Raw genomic sequence first — 24,765 nt, forward strand, 5'->3', positions numbered from 1 at the left:
TGTTTTGTTTGCTTTTTTCCCCCGTGTTCATTTCGCTGGCAATGCGGGTCTTTGGCGGTTAATTTTTGAACATTCGGAGATTTAAGTGGTTGTAAGCGCCCCAAATCGCATATGTCGATTATCGGACACGCGAGGCTACATGCTCAACACGTTTTGTGCAAGTGCAGCCTTTGAAGAAGGTTGTTTTGGTTATAGTGCGGTACCGCTTATAGTGCGGATATTCGCGACTCCGGCGACTTACGTTATAAGCGGTCTATACTGTATCTAAGAGCACTTCAAAGGTACTGTGAGCAAAAGGAAGGCTTGCAAAGTGAAGTGCTTTACCTCCAGAAGTTGGGAAGGAAACCTATACAGTCAAACCTCGATATATCGAACACGGACATATCGAATTATTGCCTATATCGAACGGTTCCTATATCACGTGGGAAATCGCATGCATTTTTAATTTTTTATTTCGAACGAAGTTTGACGTATAATGGATATATTGAACTCGGCCGCCACAAACCGCCCGCGCTCCGTTGACAGGCGGCGAGCTTTCCCGCCGTGCTCCATTGACTTTCCTGTCGAGCTTTCCTGCCGCGCTCCGTTGACAGGCGGCGAGCTTTCCCGCAACTCTCGAAAATAGCGGTAGCGCATGGGCGTTTACGACTGCTGCACACATTGATGGCGCCGAGTGCGCCACTTGAACGTAGCGGCGTACGCATGCCGCAGCCTTGCAGCAACGACGCCTGACGACGCACTGCACTTGTTGCACCAGCTCCTCCTTTCGCCAGGCATCCGTCGCATCGGTCGTTGTTGTGCTCGTGTGTTAGGCTTGCCGCGCGTTGTGGTGTGTGTAGCGATGGCTGCAGACGCGAAGAAACGGACGACCCTGACTTTTGCAGCAGAACTGGAAGCAATCCAGCGCGTCGAGATTGGCTAGAAAGAAGTCGAGCGTCGCGGACGGGTTAGGCATACCAAGGAGCACATTGAGTAATCTGCTTAAAAACGAAGCCGACATAAAGGCCAAGGCTGAGGAAAGTCAGCACTCGGGCGCGCGGCGTGTACGCAAAGCTGCTTTTGAAGATGTTGAAAAGCCTCTCCACAAGTGGTTCATGCACGCAAAGGCCCGAAATATTCCTGTATCGGGGCCGATGTTGCAACAGAAGGCAAAGAACTTTGCATTCATTCTCGGCGTCGAGAATTTCAGTGCGAGTAGCGATTGGCTACAACGTTTTAAGACTCGTTTCAAGATTGTCGGGAAGACTGTGTTGGGAGAGAGTGAGGACGCCAATGATGAAGAAATTCAAAAGTGGCTTGATCATGAGTGGCCCAAAGTTCTCGCCAAGTATGAGCCGAACCAAATCTTTAATGCTGACGAGACGGGCCTGTTCTGGCAAATGCTTCCGAGGCAAACGCTGGACACTCGCGGGGACAAGTGCCACGGGGGCAAGCAAGGCAAGGCCCGTGTGACGGTCCTATTGGCTGCCAATATGGATGGGAGCACGAAGCTGAGGCCACTTGTAATTGGCAAATTTAAAACCCCGAGGTGCATGCGGAACTGCCCCAATATTCCGGTGACTTATGCCTGGAATAAGAAGTCGTGGATGACGAGGGATATTTTCCTCAAGTGGCTGAAGGCGTGGGATTCGGACCTGGTGCGTCAGGGACGGAAGGTATGCCTTATCGTCGATAACTGCACTGCACACCACACCGATGCCCAGCTGAGCAACATCGAAGTGGTATTTCTGCCGCCCAACACCACTTCGAAGCTCCAACCGTTGGACCAGGGCATTATCCACACATTTAAGTCTATCTACAAGCGCCGGCTGATCGAAATTTTGCTTGTAAAACTCCGGATGGGCCAAGATCTGAAGATCGATCTTTTGGGCGCCATCCAAATGCTCAAAGCGTCGTGGGAAAACGTCAAGCAGTCGACGATAGCCAACTGCTTTCGGCATGCGGGCTTCGGTGGCCGCACTGACGAGGCATCAGTGGAAGAATCCGAGGAAGCTGGGTTGGCATGCGCAGATGAAGAAAGCGAGCTCGCCGAAACGTGGAGCAAGCTGGAGAGCTTTGTTGGTGCGGAGCCGCAAAGCATGTGCATCGAAAACTTCGTTGGAGGTGACGACAGCACTGGTACAACGGCGGAGCTAACGGATGTAGAGATCGTCGGCGAAGCTACCGCTGAGCAGCCGAATGAAGACACTGCCGAGGTGGATCCCGCAAGCGCTGATGGTGCCCCGCTCCCGACATCAGCTGAGGTCATAGCCGCTTCGGCCCTTGTGCGCCGCCACTGCAGCGCGACTGAAGGCACCGGCCTTTCACTTGTGGATCACCTGGACTATGTTGAGGATGCAGTCGTCAAACACGCCATTGCCAACAAAGAGCAGGCTACTCTTTTTCAGTATTTTAAGCCAACACAATAAATACTTTGTTTGAATCTTCAAGTGAGTATTTACTGCACCACGATTGGTTCGTTGGTTGTTTTCCACAAGTTCTTGACGCATTTTTTACACGTTTTTTTTATATTAAATTCTGGATATATCGAACTATTTCGCGATCACCGTGCCGTTCGATATATCGAGGTTCGACTGTACAATCAGCAGTCGCTAAACAACGTTACTATGAATCACTTTTTGCCATCCAAAGCTATTTACTGTGGGTGGGTTTAAACACACTTTGATGCTGATTGATGCATAGTAAAGTGGTCTAGTCCTACCCCCTCAGTGTTTTTAGAATTTTTGGTTACAAGAATAGTTTCCCGGGTCCCTTGAGTGTCTCTTGTAACGAGGTTTTACTGTAAGAGTTCACAGGCAAGTAACTCACGTCAGAAATAGCACTCACGTGCATGAGCCAAGCTCAGAGCCCAGAGTCGAAGGTAGGAAGCAGTGTGCGACACAGAACCCAGGCAGTACTCGATGGTGTGGATCGTCTGGTTGATGAAGGTGTCGCCAAAGTTGAACTCGCCAGACTCGTCGCCATGACCGCCGTGGCCACCAACACTGACGGTCTTGGGCTGCTCGGGCATCGCATTGGCCGCTGTTCCGTCTTCAGTGTCCTTGAGGCCGGCATGAGCTGAGCTGGTGGCACCGCCCTACACAAAGACAAGCAAACATGTTAAGCCTGTCTAAACGATGCACAAGTGAAAAAGCTGCGAGAAACCTTAAAGGGGCCCTGCAACACCTTTCTTTGTTATATTGGAATAGTCCCATTATTGACGTATGACTCTTCACGAGCCATATGCCGCAAAAATTTTTCGAATCCGTCAAGTCTAAGTGGTGTTACCAAATTATAGAGATCACGTTCCGCAGCTTTCTCTCTCAACTCAACGCAGCGAGCGCACGGGAAGCTGCGCGCGGCGTGAGGGGAGGGAGGGAGGGCGGAGGTGCGAGGAGGCGACGTCAGCGCCGGCGGCATTTTTTTCATTTTTTTCTCTCTGGCGTCTCGGCGCAACCACGTGGTCTGTGCCGCCATTTCCGGTCGGCTTGCGTCGTTCTCGTCGAGCGGAGTCGATCGCGCTGTGTATTGCGCGTGCTTGAAAACTGGGCGTCGGTTTGGTAATGTTGGGTATGCACCTCGAACGCCGTAGTGTTTTCATCGCTCTGCCAACCATGGAAGCAAACGTGCGCGCTCGTTTGGAACGAATGACAGCTGAGATCGGTTTCGGCCCATACTCCGATACACCGCCTCGTAAGACGGCACTGGCAGACGACCCCGAAGCGCCGCCATTACCGGACGCCAGCATTGTTATCGGAGACACGCTGCGCCCGTGCCTCGGTCGGTCGTGAGAACGTGCCGACGATGCAGTTCTCAGCTGACGAGGCAACACTCGAACGGCTGCCACTCTCAACGGCAACCGGCGATGGTCAAAAGCACAGAAATATTCACGTTTTCGTCACTGCGCATGGCGAAGAAAACGGAACCACGCAACTACGAGCAGACGAGCTGTCGGTGAGACCGGAAGTGCTAATATTAATGTTTGTTCGGTGTTTGTAACGCGATAACATAATATAAACATACATATTATCTACTTATTGAACTCAAAATTAACAACGAAAGTAAGAATGAGTGTGTTATCGTGATTATAACATCAGCCAATGGTGGAACTGCCGACAATCGCGTCATATTTTGCGGACTAATACATCATTTGTCGAGAGAAGAGGGAGCGATTTTCAGCTGACTTTGAGAATTTATTGTAAATTCCAGGCCGTGCGCATCGCTATAATATTTGGCTCGCGTGTTCTCGGGAGCCTCGACTACCGATCGGCAGCGCTTTTTGAGCATGCTCGAAAAGCGTTGCAGGGCCCCTTTAACATTATGCACAGTCGACTCTCGATAATTCAAACTCTGATAATTCAAACAAATCTTTAAACAATCTTAAATTTTTGGTTGGCCCGCTATGTTTTCAGTGAGTACTGACCCGAATTTTAAAAATTTTCGCATTGTTACTTTGAATAAAAATACCGGTGTCGAGAAACCTAAAACCTATTGCGGTGCCTGGAAATGCATAGAATATGTTCTAATTACTGTGTGGCGACACACTGCGCACAAACCGGCGCAGACACCGCCTCGTCATTAGCCAGCTCGGCGTGACATGGCCGCATGCTGCACCACGCCTACGATAAGGGACAGCGCCACCGCAGCGTCACCGGAGGCTTACGTCACCGACGGCGGTTATAAACCCGAGCTGCTAAGCTCGGAGGTTATCATTCCTTCGCCACCCGACTAAGCGCAGCGTCGCTATGCTCGCCCCGCTGCTACTACTACGTTAATAAACAGTCGTTATGTTTTATGTTGGGATGCGTCCTTCCATCGACACGGCATCCCACATCTGGTGACCCGGAAACCGAACAAACCGCACCGCTATGGCCGACACGGAAGCCCTTGCCGCTCTTCTGCAGCAAGTGGACCAAATTCAACAGCAACTTTAGGAACAGCAGCAGCGCATGCAAAACAGACCGCACTCGCCCGGCGATTCCGCGCAGCCTCTTGTGGACTACGCCCCCCAAAGCTCCGTTCCAACGGTCGCTGTCAACGCAGACGCTGCTACCACTGCGGCCGCTACCGACCTGGACGTCTGGCGTGTCTCTGTCAAGCTTCCGCCATTTTGGGTGGACTCGCCCGAGGTATGGTTCGCCCAAGTCGAGGCCCAGTTCTCCCTGGCGCGCATCACACAAGACCGGACCCGCTACGACTACGTCGTCGCCCACCTGGACGCCCGCTACGCCAACGAGGTCCGGGATATCCTCGCCAACCCACCAACGGCCAACCTGTACGAATACCTCAAGACCGAACTCATCCGCCGGCTGTCACTCTCGCAAGACCAGAAATTGCGACAACTTCAGTCCGCAGAACTTGCCGAGCGCAAACCTTCGCAGTTACTCCGCCACATGCGTGCTCTCGCGGGTAACATGGAAGTCCAGGAATCTTTCCTGCGATCACTCTGGCTGCAACGACTTCCACTGCACGTTCAGGCAATTCTGCGGGCTCAGCTGACGCTACCTCTTGACCAACTTGCAGAGGTCGCTGATTGCGTCATCGAGGTCTCCTTGCCGCAGTTGTCGCCGACCATCCAGGCTGTCGCCGCACCGCTGAACACCACCGAGCTTGCACGCCGTATAAACGACATCGACCGGCAGCTCACCTTCATTGAACAACGCCTGGGTGAAGGTCTTCCGATGCACCAGCGCCGCCACTCGCAAAGCCGCGGCCGTAACACCACTTCGTCGCGGCAACCCGACAACAACGGCCGCCCGTGTTACTACCACCGACGCTTCGACAGAGCCCGGCAATGTCGACCACCCTGTTCCGCTGGGCATGCGGAAAATGCCAACGGCAGCTCGTAGAGACGGCTGCAAGCTGCCAACCCAGAGGCCGTCGCATCTTCGTCACTGACCAAATCACGAAGCAGCGGTTCCTTGTCGACAGCGGTTCCGACATCTGCTGCTACCCGCGATCCCACCTTCAAGGTCCTCGTCCGCCTACGTCTTTCGAGCTCAGCGCGGCAAACCGCTCTACAATCAAGACGTACGGCTCGCTCCGCCTGCACATCCAGCTCAGAAACTTACGCCGTGACCTTCACTGGAACTTTGTCATCGCAGACGTTGCCGAGCCAATCATCGGCTCAGACTTTCTGGCCCACTACAACCTCCTTCCGGACTGCCGCAACGACCTCCTCATCGACGCGACGACGGGACATTCCACACCAGGCCAGCGAACGACCGCCCAACAGCCAAGCATCAGGGTACTCAGTGTTGACAACCATTCGCCGTACCACGCCATCCTCGCCGAATTTCCCGGATTGACGCGCCCCAGCGGACTGCCACGCAAAGTGCAGCACACCACCGTGCACTACATCCGGACCACTTCAGGCCCCCCGGTTTTCTGCCGGGCCCGTCACCTCGCCCCGGACCGCATGCGCATAGCCAAAGCAGAGTTCGAGGCCATGCTCTGCGAAGGAATCGCCCGCCGCTCTGACGGTCCATGGGCCTCGCCACTTCACCTTGTTCCAAAGAAGACCGAAGGCTGGCGGCCCTGTGGGGACTACCGTGCCCTCAACGCACGCACCATACCGGACAGGTACCCCGTCCACCACATACAGGACTTCGCCCATCGCATTCATGGCTGCCACGTGTTCTCCGTGCTAGACTTGGTGAAGGCCTACACACAGATACCCGTCAATCCGGATGACGTCCCGAAAACGGCAATCATCACTCCCTTTGGCTTGTACGAGTTTCCCTTCATGAGCTTCGGCCTGAGGAACGCTGGACAAACCTTTCAGCGCTTCATCGACGAAGTCGTCCGCGGCCTCGACTTCTGCTTCGTTTACCTTGACGACATACTGGTATTTTCCCGCGACGCCGAAGAGCACTACACGCACCTTCGTCTGCTGTTCCAACGCCTCGATGACCACGGTCTACTCGTGAATACCCAAAAAAGTACGCTAGGCGCTTCCATCGTCCGTTTCCTCGGCCACGAAGTTTCATCTGAGGGAACTCGGCCCTTGCCCTAACGCATCTCTGACCTGCAAAGTTACCCTCAACCCACCACCGCTAAAGACCTTCGCCGTTTCCTTGGCATGCTGAACTTCTACAGGCGTTTCTTGCCACACGCAGCCGACTACCAGGCTCCCCTCCATGACGCTTTGACTGGGCTACGAGGAAACCAATCTGTTACGTGGACACCGACGTTAACGAAAACGTTCGAAGAATGCAAAACCGCCCTCTGCACCGCCACGCTTCTCACCCATCCCGTGCCAGACGCTCCCTTGGGACTCTTCACGGACGCATCTGGTTTCGCCATCGGCGCCGCCCTCATGCAACGCGTGGACAACACCTGGCATCCCTTGGCATTCTTCTCCAAGAAACTCGCAACACGGAAAACGGCCCCTTCAATCGCCAGTTCCGCTGACGAAACCACGACAACCGCCCCGACAACTTTGCCAGCCTACTACAGAGAACTTCTGGCGATATACGAAGCAGTGCAACACTTTCGCCATATTCTCGGAGCACAGAATTGCACCATCTATACCGACCACAAGCCTCTTACCTACGCCTTCTCTCAACGTCGCGACAAACTCCCGCCTGTACAGCAGAACCAACTCTCGTTCATCGCGCAGTTCACCACAGACATCCAACATGTCAGCGGGAAAGACAACATGGTCGCCGACGCGCTTTCACGTGTATCAGCCATCAGCTCTGTGCAGATAACAGTGGACGTCCTCGCCGAGGCCCAGACTACAGACCCCGAACTGCAGGAACTTCTCAAGGGCACGTCCTCACTACAGCTGCAACAAGTCCCCATTCCAGGGTCGACAACCACAATCTGTTGCGACATGTCGACAGGACGAAGCAGGCCCTATGTGCCCCTGGCCCATCGCCGTGGTCTTTTCAACCAGCTCCACAACCTCAGCCATCCCGGCATACGCGCCTCTACACGCCTCGTGGCTGACCGCTATGTCTGGCCCTCCATGCAGCGGGATTGTCGTACCTGGGCGCGCTCCTGCATTCAATGCCAACGCGCTAAAGTCACCAGGCACGTCACGTCACCGCTCGGAACATTCCCTCAGCCCTCTGGTCGGTTTGAGCACGTCCACCTCGACATCATAGGACCCTTCCCCCTGGCTGGACCCTACCGCTACTGCCTCACCGCCATCGACCGGTACACTCGATGGCCCGAGGCATGGCCCCTCGAGGGAATCACCGCGGAAGACGTCGCCTCAGCCTTCTTCACCGGCTGGATTGCTCGTTTCGGCGCCCCCCGCCGCGTAACCACCGACCAAGGACGGCAGTTCGAGTCGCATCTTTTCAGGTTGCTCGGGCTGACCATCGGTTTTGAACGCTTAAGGACCACCAGTTACCACCCCTGCGCCAACGGAATGATCGAGCGTTTCCACCGACAGTTCAAGGCAGCCATTATGTGCCACCCGGACTCAACCTGGCTCGAGGCCATCCCAGCCGTCATCCTTGGTCTTCGCGCCACGTTCAAGCCGGACATCCACGCTACACCAGCAGAGCTCGTCTACGGGGAACCTCTCCGCCTCCCAGGTGAATTTCTCGCTGCACCGCCATCCGGTACTACGTCAGATCCCACCGACTTCGTCGCCCGGCTCCGTCGCACCATCGCCGCCTTACGCCCGTCACCTGCAGCCCACCACAGCAAGCCTACACCGTTCGTGTTCAAGGAGCTAGCATCGTGCACGCACGCTTTCCTCCGCGACGACACCGTCCGCAGGCCTTTCCAGCCACCCTACAGCGGACCCTACCTGGTCGTCCATCGCGACGACAAAAACTTCACTCTGCGCCTGAACGGGAACGACGTCCGCGTCTCAATTGACCAGCTCAAGCCCGCATACATCGCTGCGAACGAACCGGGCAGTGCCACTCCATCCACAGGCATCTATCCACAGACGCCGACGTCACAGCCCGCTCCTTTCACAACACGCTCTGGACGTCTGGTACGCCTCCCAGATTTCTACAGACCCTGAGGGCTCTGCACTCCGCGGGGGGGGTGATGTGGCGACACACTGCGCACAAACCGGCGCAGACACCGCCTCGTCATTAGCCAGCTCGGCGTGACATGGCCGCATGCTGCACCACGCCTCCGATAAGGGACAGCGCCACCGCAGCGTCACCGGAGGCTTACGTCACCGACAGCGGTTATAAACCCGAGCTGCTAAGCTCGGAGGTTATCATTCCTTCGCCACCCGACTAAGCGCAGCGTCGCTATGCTCTCCCCGCTGCTACTACTACGTTAATAAACAGTCGTTATGTTTTATGTTGGGATGCGTCCTTCCATCGACACGGCATCCCACAACTGCTACCTTAGATAGACACTTTTGGTTTCGATATCGAGGGGGGTGGCTCCTCGGTGAAGTTTCATAGCAGTGCGATGTCACATGGGTACAGAAACTCGCGACGTACTCGCGGCAAATCTGTCATCTGCTCATGGTGCACATAAACGATGAGTGCGTTATCGTCCAGTGACCCCGACACTGATTTCTGAGATTTAGGCTGCATGCAGGACGCAGAGCTCACAAACTTAGGGGAACTCTGCTGACTCTTAGGGATAATGTCCATTGCAGTGGCGCTGGCTTGCAGATGCTCAGCAACGATAACTTCAAAGTCAAATTAAAATATTTTATACGTGTTCTCAGACTCCGGTGTGTGGAAAGCGTTGACACTGCACATTAAGGAAACAAAAAATGCTTTTGCGATATCTCAAAATCGTGTCAGTACTTCTTTAAGGGGGGGCATGGCACTTGAAAAAATGTTTTATTTCTTGATCGATTTTGATGAAACTTCCCAAATATGTAATTACTTTTCTAGTATGATGTGTAGTTTTTAAAATACAAAATATTTCATGTGTGTTTTGGGGAGCAAGATGTTTTCTAAACTGAGTTAGTTACAAAGTAAATCAGCATATCACGATAATCTGGAATCAGAACTGTGTGCAGTGCAACAAAAATGGATGTTCTAACCCATTAGAACAATAGTTATGGCATTTAGGATGACTGCCAGTTGGGCGTGTTGGTATAGGTTCATGGTGAAACAAGCGCAAAATATACGAAGACTCAGAAAGGACACAGGACGGAGCGCTTTCGTCCTGTGTCCTTTCTGAGTCTTCGTATATTTTGCGCTTGTTTCATCATGAAGTTATGGTTTGTTCAACATTCACGAGTGAAATTCCAGCTTAAAATTGACTCACTCGCGAATGTTCAACATACCATAACTTTTGTTCAAATGGGTTTAGAACATCCATTTTTGTTGCACTGCACACAGTTCCGATAGCAGATTATTGTGATATGCTGATTTACTTTGTAACGCACTCAGTTTAGAAATATTCTTGCTCCCCAATAAGCATGTGAAATATTTTGTATTTTAAAAACTACACACTATACCAGAAAAGTAATTGGATATTTGAAATCAGCACATAAATATACATAAAGTTGTCAAGTTTCATCAAAATCGATCAAGAAATAAAGAAAATTTTTTAAGAGCAGTGTCCCCCCTTAAAGCTACTCAATTCAAACTGTCCCATTGCACAAATTCGGTTAATTTAAACTTCTTGCTTGTCCATGCATGGAAATGTGTCTGCTGCTTTGTTGCTTCTAGCTGAACATTCGAGTTTGTACGTTACTAATAGTCATGAGTGAAGCCGATTGCCTGCCTACAAAACAGCCAAACTTGCCAAACCGTGCGCAGCGACAATCACATGCTGACCGAGGAAGAAAAAAAAACAAGACGGTCTGGCCTTAGTCTATCGCTGCAGTACACTGGTGTCATGCTGTTGGAAAAGCATCCTAAGAATGGGAAAGAACTACATGCTGCCGCAGCACACAACACACAATACAGCATGCATTATATAGTAATGAGCACCAGGATGATCACTGACGTCTAAACTTTACTGGCAATCATGCTGGGCTGTCAATGAGCGATAAACAAACATTACAACACAAGTTGGTATGCTGCCTTAATCCTGTTTATGAGAAATTCTGATAATTCAAACAAAAACCTGAGGTCCCGTCGAGTTTGAGTTATCGAGAGTCTACTGTATGTTAGTAGAATGTAGATACAAAACATAAATGAAACGAAGGACGATATGGTCAGATGAAGACTGGCACTGTGTTTTCTGATTCTACCACTGTATGTTCCCTTCACACTGTTCTTATTTCAACGATGTTAAATTACCAACTCGCCCAACTCGCTGTTTTAATCCGTTTGCCTTCATCCTTAAGTTTTCTTCATCACTACATAACAATTTCAAAATGGCAAAGTGTAGAGATTCATATAAACTAGCATTCATCAAAAGTTAGCCCACCATTCGCAAGGTGTAGAGAAAGTCATACTTTTTCTGATAGCCGAGTGCTTGGTTAGTATGTACAGTCGAACCTGTTTATAACGAACTCGAAAGTGTCGCGAAAAGTGGTCGTTATATCAGTAGTTCGTTGTATATGCACCCGCCCTTAAAAACGTGCGCTTAGCAGCCAAGCCGTTTTTTTTTTCTTTGTGCACTTTTATTAAAGTGCTAACAACCCCTTCGGTGACAAGCTAAGCCTCTTCGCGTCGTGAAGCGACGCCCGCTGCGTGCTCATGAGTGAATTAACCGCCTTTGCAATGAGCTGACACCGTTTCACCGCAGCGCGGTACCGCGACGTGGAGCCGATCATCCCTGGCTAGTTGCGTGCAGCGAGTCGCCTACTCAGGTCGCGGAGTCACTGCCGGGCCGCTTGCTTATGCCGTATGCACGCGTTTGTACGTTCTTCGTGCTTGCTTCACTCCGGACTGTGCACGGGTGCGGCGACTAGCCTCTTCGTTCAACGCGGTGAAAACAAGCATTTTCCAAGCAACGCGCACTCGACGTCTCCGCGATGCTCTCGAGGCCCTGCACGACGATGCACGGCGCACTTGAGTTGTCACCTAGTCAAACACGCAGTATATGGTCGCTGTCAGTGCATCGACGTTTCTCGGTGCCCGCGCCGCTCAACAACAGCGAGCTACTTTCGTTCCTACAACGCGACGCGCACTTTAAAGAACTTATTTTCTAAGCACTTATTAAGTTTTATATGCTCATTTCTTTGCACATGCTGTTGAGTGTTTACGATGACATGTTATTGAGTGTATGCGCGTGCGCAAGTGTGGCTCACTGCGTCGCTTATTTGCCATTTTTGTATAAAGTGGCTTATAATTAGGTGCCCAATGTGGATGCTGACTTCTTTAATTTTTTATTTATCTTTTTTTTTGACACAGCATGTCCACTGTATTTAGTTGTTCCTGTGTCGTTCTTGATCTCATGCGTCTTCTTTGAAATGGATGCTTTGGCAGTACTATTTTGTATGCTCACTCCTGTATGAGCCTTCGACTTACAGTATTAATAAATAAATAAATAAATAAATAAATAAAAAGTGGTCTCGCACGACGCGGCGGCGGCGAACTTGCGAACAGCAGCATGGCTAAGCATGGCGCGCTCGTACCTCCGTCAATCCGCAGTGTACGGCGTACGCCACACGCGCAGCCGAGCAGATATCTACAGATGACTGTGATAAGGTTGTCGGCTATAAGGCGTAACGGCACGTTCATCGACGGCCGCCACCTCGCCTTCGATGGATGCTTATCAGCGAAGGCATCGCCGCAATCGCGCAGATGTCGTAATCACCGATCGACCGGACTCTGCCGTTACCGAAAAGACTGACGACTTTTCGCGGCACATTGTGGCGTCGACGAGTTTAGGGACGCAGTGAACCTTTATGCGATGGAAAGTTATCTCGGTTATCACTTCTTGCATTTATGCCTTCTTGCGTTCCAAGGCATTGTTTGGTTCATCGCAGGCAGTCGTAGCTGCATGCAGAGAGAGAGAGAGACATAACTTTATTTGTGTCCTTGCTGGGGTCAAGGGAGGCGAGGGCCAGGAGACTAGCCCTACCGGAGCCCCCCTTCCTCAGGCGGCGGCCAGACCTTGAGTCTTGGCGGCGTCTTCGGCCAGCCGGACTGCCCACAGTTGGTCATCCGGGCACACGCTGAGCAGCATAGCCTCCCACTGCTCGGGCGTGGTTATCTTAAGTTTAGGGTTCTTGCTGTGTTTGGTGGTGTGTGTCGCTGCGGGACATGCCCAGATAATGTGGTCGAGGTTGGCGTGAGCCATCCCGCAAGCTTTGCACTGTGGTGTGTAAACGTCCGGGTATATGCGACTGTACAGCGTGGGTGTAGGGAATGTTCGCGTCTGTAATAATCGCCATGTTGTCGACTGTTGCTTATTTAGCGACTTGTCAGGGGGTGGGTACTTCAATCTTGCCCTACGGTAATGCATGACAATTTCACCATACGTGACCATTCTTTCTTTCGCGTGGCCGCACCAGGACTCGACTTCTTCGTCCTCAGCCTGCTGGGCTCGTCGGGAGGGTAGCTGCTCTGATGACGGGTGACGCGCCCGGTGCACGATTTCTCGGGCAGCGTTGTGAGCGGCTTCGTTCCCGGCAACTCCCGAATGGCCCAGAGCCCAGATTAAATTAACTTGGCGGCGACGAGATGGGGATGTGCTTGCAAGTATGCGGTTCGCTTGCGGTGAAATGAGGCCCTTGGTGAAGTTACGGATAGCTGTCTTGCTGTCACTAACAATGCAAGCAGAGAACGGCGTCAGGAAAGGTTACCGTGCGAAAGCTGACCGCAAGCCTTCATGCTGCCTACTATTTTTTTTTTCCCTCACTGCCATTCTACCACTGAAGAAACGCCTGGAAAGTGAGCGACCTCGCTTGCAGCGTCCGAAATCTGCGTGTGGTGCTCGCCGATCTGGGTATCTTAGTCGCAAGTAAACTGGAGCGGGGCACGCGCGAGCACGCACCCCTATCACGCTTTAGAAGGCATGTTTTAACTTTTTTTAACTTCGTATGCGCCATATTTTTACCGAGACCGTGTCCGAAGTGTTCGTAGTAAAAGTAGGAGGCTTTGAAAGATGTTCGCTATATCTCGACGCAGCTTCAATGGTTAGCATAGGAAAATCGTAAGTGCACCCAAATATGGCCGTTATAACCGATAGATCGTTATATGTGGGATCGTTATAAGTGGGTTCGACTGTACTTGAAAGCAGCTTGAATCGAATGCTCACAAATGTCTATCAATTTTGCCAGTGTTTCCTCCTGGGAAGATTGTCCTAACAATGGCCAGGATAGCGTAGCGAAGAAAGCGCTCACGAGAGCTACAGATACACAGCAAGTTTCTTCTTCCACCCAGAAATGATCTTTCGGCGGCTTACCAGAGCGTTTGAATGGCCACCCCCAGCTCTCAATGCCATCTGGTGCTGGCGGCGCAAATATAAAGGCTTGGCAAGCAGGATCCACGGGATACAAATCACAGCCAAGATGACCAGGAAGCTTTGCAGGCCTTGCTGTATGAACGAAATGAGGGCATCACTTCGTGAGCAACTGCTACACTGTTGCTTAGCACGATACACGGCACACGATTCAAAGTCAGCGAACAAGAACATGAGATGACAGCAGACAACACTCTATTGGTCTAAGTTCGCATAGTTAGCTTGTATTTAATATACAAATAACAGAAGAGACAGGAGGCAGATGTGAGTTGTGGACCTTAGAAAAAATACGAAAGCAAAAAGCTAGATGCTTGTGAGCTATGGTGCTGGCATTGAATTCTGAGAAACCCACGGGCTGCCGAACAAATGAATATCTCCGTCACAAGGGAGGTCACTCCGGAATGGTCCTTGGAAGCAATGGTTCTAAATCTAATCTTTCCTATTCAGGCCATGCTATCTGGGCCACCAGTTCATCGGAGCAAAAGCATGGAAAAAATTTGGGTCGGTCATCCTCACCTGACCGTTGTAGAACTGTGCCTGGTAGCAAGGCTCAGTTGGATAGGAGAAGAGGAACATGTTGATGAGCGTGATCAACAAGCTGGGAGCACAATATGTGTCCTTTCCAAAGTTGATGGTCCACTTGGCGAAGATGATGATCACCAGGTAGCCGAAGATTGAGCACAGGAACAGCAGCTGAGGCACAAACTCGCACCACACGTTAGACATGTTGCGGAAGAACCTGGATAAATGGAGCATAAAATTCAGTGCCACTCCCAAGAGAACCTCTTATACAGCTAAAACCATCTACCCAGCCGCACAAATTGTCCCATACGTCCAATAGGTGATGACAGTGCGACTACTTCATAGTGTGGGATCCAAGTTGACAGACTACTAAGAGTTGTTCAACAGGCACAAAACTGGCAACATGGACATTTTGGCTTTCTGCCCACCACCACACAGCTGGGAGCTATGCCCTTAACCCCATTTCTGCGCAGCATAACATTAGAGAGAACAAAGAGTTATGACAAAAGCGTATGACTTCTGAACGTTGTCTATACACGAAGATGTCAAAAAAGAAAGCACATGCATAAAAAAGTACCTAATGACGGCCCCTGAAATGCAATAGGAGAACATTCATGTGTCTACCACCTTCATTAAAATTCTTTAACTTCTTAAAGTTATGGTTGCATAGACTAATTTCCCAATTTTCTTACATTTAGCTGGGCATTGTGTAGAGAACGCCAAGTGCTACATGTGAAAGTAAAAACTACACAAACCTCTAAGAAACACAAAAAAGCTTAAGAAACCGGCAATGCCCTCACCTGTGGTTCCAGAGGCTGAGGAAAACTCCGAAAAGCATCTGCGACACACCCAGCACAATGGACATCTTCATCTTGTAGGAGTTTGTGAAAGGAATCTTGTTGGTAGCCAGCTGCCATGCCTGCAGACAAATACAGAAATTAATAATTACAAAAGCAGGCAATCAAACAGCTGCAAACGTAATGTAACGAGACTTACAGGGTCCACGCCAAAGGGGTATGGAGATCCCATGAAGTTGTCCACTGGGTCCAGCTGCTCGTGCTCATTATAAGTCGTCCTGAAGATAGGATAAAGCATTTGGCATGTTACGAGTGCTTTAGTGCCTAACGGGATGCATATGTGCAAATCACCACACTTTAACGGGAAATGTTTAATGCACAGAAGCTCTGCTTAGAGTGTTTATTCTAAGACTGCACATTGTCTTCATTTAATGAAATGGCTTAGCACAATAGTTTCCAAGTGAAGTTGTAGAAGTGATAAGTGGCACTCTGTGTGAGGTGCTCAAAAGTATGAATAATTAATAATCTGAAGTAGTAATGCATTTGCCAGAAAATGAGTGTCTTTTATAGCCAGTGGTCATATCATAATTTCATATCATATCGTACGTCACCCTCGTGTACAAAAAGCACATCATGTTACATAATGTCATCATGGCTTCCCACCTGCTGTTGATGCCGATTTGGTTGTACATGGTACTTTCAAACTCAAGTGGCTACACAAATTGACCAAACAAGCGTGCAAATATATATATATAAATATGTATATATAATTATATATTCACACAGGCAATCAATGGAGATTGCATGGTTAGCAAACAATGTGCAATTTGACATGATCAATATTAGAAGTCATACTAAGTATGCATTGAGGGAGGCACAAAAAAAAAAAATAAGTCCATCAATGTTATGATCTAAATGCAGCTGGAACTGGGGCTGCTAAGGTATGTGACACTGGGGGAGGCTTTCTTGCCTGCCCCCCCTGCCCCTTTCCCTGTGAACAAGTTGGCGGTGGGGGGGGGGGTCACATTTTCACCTCCCACAAATTTATGCACCTCTGCATGTAACGAGGCAAAATGACACGAATGCGCTGCCATACACCAAATAACTGTGTTGGGCAATTTGTGCACAACTACACTCAACGAGAAGAAAAAAAAAGTCGGGAAAGAAGAACAAGATGGCTCTCACTTCTTTACGACAAACCAAGATGAGCCAAAGATGTTGAAGGACTTTGAGAAGGTGTCATTGTAGATAATTCCCGTGTAGATGCTGAAGATCCCCATCAGCAGGATGATGTAGCGACCACCAAAGAATGTGTTCCAGATCTGTTTACATCGAGAAGAGGGCCAGAAAACAAAAATCAATGCTTAGCACAGGTTTCAACTAACAGGGCACTGGTAAGTGCTACCCTAAGCATTAAGAAATTTCGTCACAGGTTTTGGGGAAATATTCTCAGATCTGGTAACAAGCACAGGACATCTGCTGATTTGACAGCATTACTACATTACCGCTCGACTTCAATTCTGCAAATACAACTTGTGCTTGTCGGCTTGTCAAGCAAACAAATGCAGCGGTGCATACCAGTAAGTACAGCATGCTAGTTCTGTGCCCTGGCAGTCAACAATTACCGTATTTACTCGCATAATCCTCGCACTTTTTTTTCCAGAAAACCGATGGAAAGTTGGGGGATGCGAGAATTACGCGGGGAAAATTTTCCGCGAAAACGTAGAGCGCTAGAAAAAAAAAAACGAAGCAGCCGCAAATCGGGGGTTCTCCCGCCAGCAACTAACTACAAGCTATGAAAACTGCTAATACAAGACTTACCTTAACAATAAAACTACAGGTTTAACACAAATCAGTGTTTATTTGCAGACACTAAAGCCACTAGCAAATAAAGTGTCTCTTGGCCGAACTACTCGGAGTCAGAGTCAAGACTGCCGTCGACGTCGCTCGTAGCGGCGTCATCAGAGTCGTCGCCAGCGTCAGCATCGTCTCCATCGCCATCGTGAACCACGTCGTCTTCCGTCCCGTCCAAGGCGTTGGAAATTCCAGTTTTTTTGAAACTGCGGACTATGATTTCTGGGGAAATCATGGCCCATGCCTCCATTACCCACGCACAGAGGAGCTCCACTGACGGCTTTTTTATCTTTCCCCCGGGAGTCATGGCATGGTCGCCTTCAGCCATCCATTCGGCATACAGCCTCCGAACATTATCCTTGAACGGTTTGTTCAAGGATACGTCCAGAGGCTGCAGCATCGATGTCAGACCGCCTGGAATGACGGCGAGATCAGTCCGCAGCTCCTTCAGCTGCGTCCGAACGGAGTCGGCAAGGTGACCGCGGAAGCTGTAGACGACCAGCAGCGATGGGTAAAGAAGTGCCCCTGGGCGGCGTCCCCAGACAGTCTTTACCCAATCGACCATAAGGTCAGCGGTCATCCAACCCTTTTCCTGTACTCGTACATGAATTCCAGGGGGGAACTTGGCCTTCGGGAGGGTCTTCCGTTTAAAAATAACAAACGGTGGCAGCTTCCGCCCATCCGCTGTTACGGCAAGCATGACGGTGCACCTCTGCTTCTCGGCACCTGTTGTCCTTATGTGCACACTCCGCACACCTTTTTGTTCAACAGTTGTGCTCGAAGGCATGTCGAAGTTGAGCGGCGTTTGATCCGCGTTTCCAATCTGCGAGAGCAGGAAGTTCTTTTCCTCCCGGATCCTAATCACGAATCGATGAAAATCGACGATCTTGTCCTCATACGCCGAGGGTAGCCGCTGACAAAAAGTCGTCCGCCTCTGGAGTGACAATCCACTTCGGCGCATAAATCGTGTGGCCCACCCGTTGCTCGCGCGGCAATCTTGAGCCGGGATGCCCTCCTTCCGGGCAATTATGCGCGCCTGGTTTCGGATCAAGTCGATGGAAACGGCACACCCGTCCGGGCGGAGACCCTTGATGTAGTCAAGCAGTGCCGCCTCAACCTGTGGATATTTTCCAGTCTTAGGCCCACGGAAGGCCTTGCGTGTTTTGTTGGTGGCTTTCAGCTCTTCGTGATGCCGTCGCCAGTAGCGCACACAAAACTCGTCCACGCCGAAGTGCCTGCCGGCGGCCCTGTTGTCGTTTTCCAATGCATAATCGATGACCTATAGCTTGAAAGCAGCTGTGTAGCTTCCGTATCGGCCCATTGTGTTGCTGCAGAATGGACGCTACTACACATGCGACACGGAAACGGAACACTAACACTAAACACGGCGCTCGGTATGCGAACTTCACTTGTGGCTTGGCCCTGGATTGGATTAGGGCTCCGTGCGCTGGTAGTATGCATGATGTGTAAGAGATGGTGCTAGGCTGCCGCGCGCTATCATCATCATTGGCTGGAAGAAGCAGACGACATTTGATGCTGCGATTTTTCGGGGTGCGATAATTACGCGAGGAAAAAAAAATCGCATTTTTGTTGGACGATGTGGGGGGTGCGAGAATTACGCGAGTGCGAGGATTATGCGAGTAAATACGGTATGCCTTCAGCTAACATCAGCAAAGCGTCCAACTTCAGCACTGCACCAGGTTTAGCTACAGTAATGAATAGAGAGTACAATGACTACTGGAAGATCAAATAGAATCAACAAAAGGATACTGAGCAACACATACCATGTCATATTACTTTACTGATCAAATGTGGCCTTCTCAACTTTCGGTTCAGATGAACTCAAGATAAGTCTTTCATGCTGAGGTCACACTCTTGCGGCACATGCATACATACAATAATATAATTGCTGGGGTTTAACATCCCAAAACCACGATACGATTACGAGGGACGCCGTACTGGAGGGCTCTGTAAATTTCCACTACCTAGGGTTCTTTAACGTGCACCTAAATCTAAGTACAGTGAAACCTCGGTGATACGAATCTCACGGGACCACCAAAAATATTTGTATCATCCGAAATTCGTATCAGCAGAAAGCATGAAAAATTAGCATGCGACAAAAGAAAGCTGGTGTACATTTTCATTTATTGTTTTTCAGGGCCGCAGCAATGTCCGCAAGAACCCTGAATGATTGTCAGTTAAGTTTATAGATGTCGGCAATCATACCAGCACTGATAAATATATGGCCCGTACGCGCGTATTTAATTAATGAACCAGGTGCTTTGTGACCCGCGACAGCAGTAGCCCCTTTAAAATTTTAGCATGTTTTTTTGCATGACACCGGAGTAGTGCCGTAAAAGTAACGAAAGAAGCGCTTTGACGCGATGGATCAAGGCCACAAAATTACAGAACCACGGTCTTAGGTTATGATTTTGTTATCATGGAGGTGTTGGGGATGTTTTGGGGATATTTACGGCCATGCCCGCACAAGTGCGACCTCAACGGTCGCGCATGTTGACACTGTGAGGCGTGACTCCTTCGCAAAGACCGTCCTGGTCTTCTTTTGGTCCTCGTCCACCTTTCATAGGATCTCTGATGTACAAGGCATGCACCTGTAAACACGGTACAACGACAGGAGCCCGCGTTGACGTGTTAGAAAAAGAAGCATGGCGTTAATATCCTCTGTAATCTAAACGCGAAGGCACACAGAGGCACTTAAGGGGGGACGTGGCTTTCGGTACCAACTTTCTTATTTCTTCATGGATTTTGATGAAAATTGGCACACTTATTTGAAATGTTTTTTTAATGCTACTGTAGAAATTTCATTAATATATCTTTACAACTTTTTGATGTACAATATATTTCACCTTCTGCTTTTGTTCCGAGTCTGACTCGCTTAAAAAATGCGATAGGAAACTCGTTCAAAGTGCTATGCATTCTAAGATGTCTGATTGCGGGCATGACATTCTTAGATTTTTTTATTTGCAACTAAATTTTTTTTAGTTTTCATTTTTCATGAGGTGACTCTGCAACAGGCATCGAGGCTTTGTGCAACTCGTCAAATAGCTAATTATCAAAAGGCCATACTGAAAAAGCAAGAATGTCACGCCCTGAACTGTGCTTCAAGGAATATAGAACAAAAAACAGAACTGAAATAGACCCAGCGGTCAGTGAGAAATCAGCGGAACAAGTGAAGCAGGAAGCAAGAAAAGTCGTTTTGAGAAAACGGCTTTTAAAGTTGTACCAACGATATTACTTCACCAAAAGGCACTGGGGTCGTAATCTTTTGAGTCCTTCGTAATGTGCAGTTTCTTGAGTGCCCCGCCTTTAGTTTGAGGTGCCTTGCTTCTCTAAAACACAAGAAGATTGTGATCTTTAATGTGTTTTATAAGGTTGGACCTCCTGCACATGTGGCCTTTCATCTGTTGTGCCTTTGTTTTCTTTCTTTTTTCTTAAAATCCTTTTCTGATATGCAAAGAACATGTAGCATGACTTTTAAACGAAGTTATGAAGTGGTGTAATAGACATGACAAAAAACAAGATACTGTAATGCAAGTAGGTCATGTACTATGATGATTTGCCAGCTTTCTTGTATTCATGCTCTCATTAACATAATTAAGTCTTGATTGCAATTGATCATTGAATAATTTTTATAGGATACTAAGAGCGGCTCTCATCATGACAACCTATCCCTTCCTCCTAAATAACAGGCAGTTATGACCAAGACATTGGTGGAATAGGAATTCCTTAGCAGTTTATTCAAGACGCGAACTGGGCAGATATGAATTCATCTCCCTGTTTCACTCGTCAAGCTAATTTGTAAACCTCGCCTGCGATGCGCTTCATCATGGTTTTCTGCGGTTTTCTGCGAGGCTTTTGTTTTTTTCAGATGATTCATAGGCGCTTACGGCGATACCAAGCACGGCCCCAAGCGCGCCTAAATTGCATCACCAGTGCTTTATTTCACCTCTAAGTGCTCGGCCGCATAGTCCGGGAAGTCGGCACACGATGTGCTGGGTGGCGGCATTCGGTGACGATGCGCAATATGCCTAGGTGCGGCGACAAAAAATATGCGCGCAACGTGTTTGGCCTCACATTTCGGGACGCCGACGCGCGCCCGCTGCGCGACGAGCTTGGCCGTGCAGTCCGCTGCCGATGCGTAAAATGACCATCCACTGTACCAAGGAGCCGGCGGGGGAAGCGCTTCGTTCCTTGCGAAGAAGCACACTGCCGCGAGTCCGCTAACGCGTTGTTCTTGCCCGCAAAGTTCGAGGTTCGTCTCGCGTGCCGACGCCGTGAGCGGAGTTAGGCCTAGTGTCGACTCCGAGCAGTAGGCGCGCCGGCCGCGGTGCCCGATGTTTCAAAGTACGTAATGCGTGGTCGCGAGTACAAAGAGTTGTCCTGCGATCTTCTTCGTCACGACGTCCGAAGTGCGCATAAGCAGAACCTCCAACCACGGATCCGACGAGTCAACGCTAGAGAGTCGGTCCGAGACGCGCGTTTGCGATGTTCGCTACGGGTGCGGTGCGCCATCGTAATCCCACCGAGCTTCCGCTAGTAGCTCCAAACTAAAACGTAGTTCTTGTTCAAAGTTATCATCGAGCCGTGAACACGGAGCGATTGCGAATACGCCACGAAGTAGCGCGACTTTCGACAGCCGTGAGCTCGAGACGCACGAGCTGCAGACGACGATCTCCCGGAGCGAGCATCGGACCAATGGCGAGGCGCGATGGGGCAACATGGCGGACGCGGCCAATCGCAGGGCTCGAAACGACCTTCGAACATTTGCTTTTTGTGCGCTTGTTTTTGAAGGGAGGAGCCAGCTGCGGCGGGGAATTTGAAGACGGAGAAATGCGCTTTCCGATGAGCCCAAGATATCGGCGCCCGGTGGCGTCGTTGCGGAGCTATGATTTTTTGAAAATCAGTGTTTTTTTTGCAATTTCCCCAATAATTTTCGCCACATTTTCGGCGCAACAATTTTTCTATAGCACTTCTACGCGGTTTTCGGTGAAGATATTTTGGAATCGGACATAAAAAGGGCTACAGAAACTGAAAATGTGATTTTCAAAAAATCGATTTTTTTGCCATTTTTCGCGATACGAAAGCCGCGTCCCCCCTTAAGGGGAGACGCGGGTCTTGTTTTTATTTTATTAGCTGGGTGAACTGAACGAAATTTAACAAACTTATCCCATTTTTTCTGCAGATTCCAAATCTATAATTAGATTTTTGGTAGCAGCATTAGTACAAAAGATGTGCAGTCTCTAAAAGCATATGTCTTACGGGAATTTTTGGCAACTTTGCTTCATCAAACACAGAAACAAAGTATGTGGCAAGGCTGTCAGAGAGCTGGTTTAGCCGGTGATGCTAATCCGATTGTCTTCAACAAACTTTGAATGCAAAATAAATAGACGTAAATGTCAGTGAAATTTTTTTGCTGCATACTATTTCTGATAATCGAGAATTATAATTTGGTGAACAACATTATAAGAAAATAAATAGCATCACCGGCTAGACCGGCTTCCTGGCAATCTTGCCACATGCTTTGTTTTTGTGTTTGACAAAGCAAAGTTGCCAATCCCCGTAAGAAGTATGCTTAAATATGTGTTAGAAAATGCATATCTTTTGTTCTAATGCAGCTATTAAAAATCTACTTAGAGATTTTGAATCTGCAGAAAAAGCTGAATAAGTGAATTAAATTTCATGCCATTCACCCAACTTTTAAAAAACCATTTTTTAAGACCCACATCTCCCCTTAAGAGCTTCAAAGATTTGCACACACAATCTCGAAGGCCGTGACGCGTCTCTGAAGGTTTATTCTGACCGTAAGAAAAGTGTTTTTCTGACACCGTGATTCTGACAATTTGGCGGTACGGCGCGCATGCCCACACTTGCGTTCCCGCGCTCGCACGTGCTTGGCGCATCTTCCAGGACAGCACGGACAGCACCACTTCGTACCTGTGCGGTAGCATACGTTCGTATCAAACGTCACTGGGTGAAAATTGGTTCGCAACAACCGTACTCCATTGCATTGCACGCTAATGGGCCTTGGCCGGGACCAACGAAAAATTCGTATCACCCCGAAATTCGTATGAGCTGTGATCGTATCATCGAGGTTTCACTGTACACGGGCCTCAAGCTTGTGGCACATGTGTACAGTACGTTTAGAAGGGAGTATTAATCAGCAAACTGGGTAAAAATAACCTAAATGAATGTGGCACACCAACCTCATTGTCAGATTTTTGAGCCTGCAGGGCTTTCTCCTTGAGAACCATCCATAGTGCAAACAGGAACATCAGAGTACCATGGCCAGCATCTCCAAACATCACAGCGAACAGGAATGGAAACGTGATGATGGTGAACGGGGCTACGGCAAAGGAAAGCAAAGAAATCGACATTAACATTTTCAGCTAAAAAATAAAGAAAAGAATCTGCAGAGAAAGCTTTCTTTTCTACAATGGCACAATAAGGGTGCACTCCTAGACATAGTTGCACATGAGCACACAGTCATTTAAAGATACAAAATGAAGATCATAAAAGAAAAGATACTATGGTGAAACCTAGTTACTACAAACACCACATCAACAAAACTTCAAACAAACGAAAATTTCTTAAATCCCACACTGACTGCACATAGTTTCAATGTAAAAATATTTCCTTACAACGAACTTCAGAGTACCGAACTTATCAGAGTAACTATCGTTACTTAATCTCCCGGTCATACTAAGAATACCGCAGCGCTACAAATTCATATTTCGATCCTTCAGGGCAATTGGAGTGATAGGCTAGCAAACTACAAAAAAGGAGACCACGAAAGCACCAAGTAGCAGTCTGTTATAATTTCAACATCTGCAAATAAACAACATTTCGGCACTGAAAGTGCAAGGAATAAAATGTGAGCAGGCATATTAAACAGAAGACCTTGAAGGGAATAAAGATGTAGAGCGTGCTTCAACTTGTAGTCTAACAATGGTATTGATAAAAACAGCCTACACACTCATGAAAGCTCCTGTTCTACATAATATATTATGAGTTTGCGCTATCTGTTGTGAATATATAACACACGGCTATGCTTTCTACCCTGCTGCACTGAGAACTTGAGAAAAATCGCCAATGTTTCTTTGAAGCACTCCAACATTTAGGCTCACTGCATGACAGTGTGAATGATATTGTGTTTCCGCGTGGTCCCTGGACATTCAGGAAGGAGGTGTCACGGCTACTTTTAAAGTTTTTAAACGTGTCACTGGTGATCAGTGACACTTATGTTGGGGTGTGGTGTAGTGATACGGGGGCCTGGCACAACACTGTA

General features: G+C 49.1%; 1 protein-coding gene across 3 annotated transcripts in view; it reads right to left on the reverse strand.

Annotated features, from left to right (window-relative positions):
• The window catches only part of LOC119394178 (V-type proton ATPase 116 kDa subunit a 1), a 53,503-nt gene that overhangs the window by 4,986 nt on the left and 23,752 nt on the right, over positions 1-24,765 (reverse strand). For all 3 annotated transcript variants that reach the window (XM_037661440.2, XM_037661438.2, XM_037661439.2), the window contains exons 11-17: positions 23,684-23,823; positions 16,791-16,927; positions 15,805-15,883; positions 15,609-15,727; positions 14,803-15,025; positions 14,230-14,361; positions 2,827-3,076 (exon numbers count right to left, since the gene is read on the reverse strand). In XM_037661440.2, coding sequence (XP_037517368.1) covers positions 2,827-3,076; positions 14,230-14,361; positions 14,803-15,025; positions 15,609-15,727; positions 15,805-15,883; positions 16,791-16,927; positions 23,684-23,823 — 1,080 coding nt within the window. The remainder of the gene's footprint in view (positions 1-2,826; positions 3,077-14,229; positions 14,362-14,802; positions 15,026-15,608; positions 15,728-15,804; positions 15,884-16,790; positions 16,928-23,683; positions 23,824-24,765) is intronic.

The sequence above is a fragment of the Rhipicephalus sanguineus genome, chromosome 5 (genome assembly GCF_013339695.2).
Source record: "Rhipicephalus sanguineus isolate Rsan-2018 chromosome 5, BIME_Rsan_1.4, whole genome shotgun sequence".
In the NCBI taxonomy this organism is placed as follows: Eukaryota; Metazoa; Arthropoda; class Arachnida; order Ixodida; family Ixodidae; genus Rhipicephalus; species Rhipicephalus sanguineus.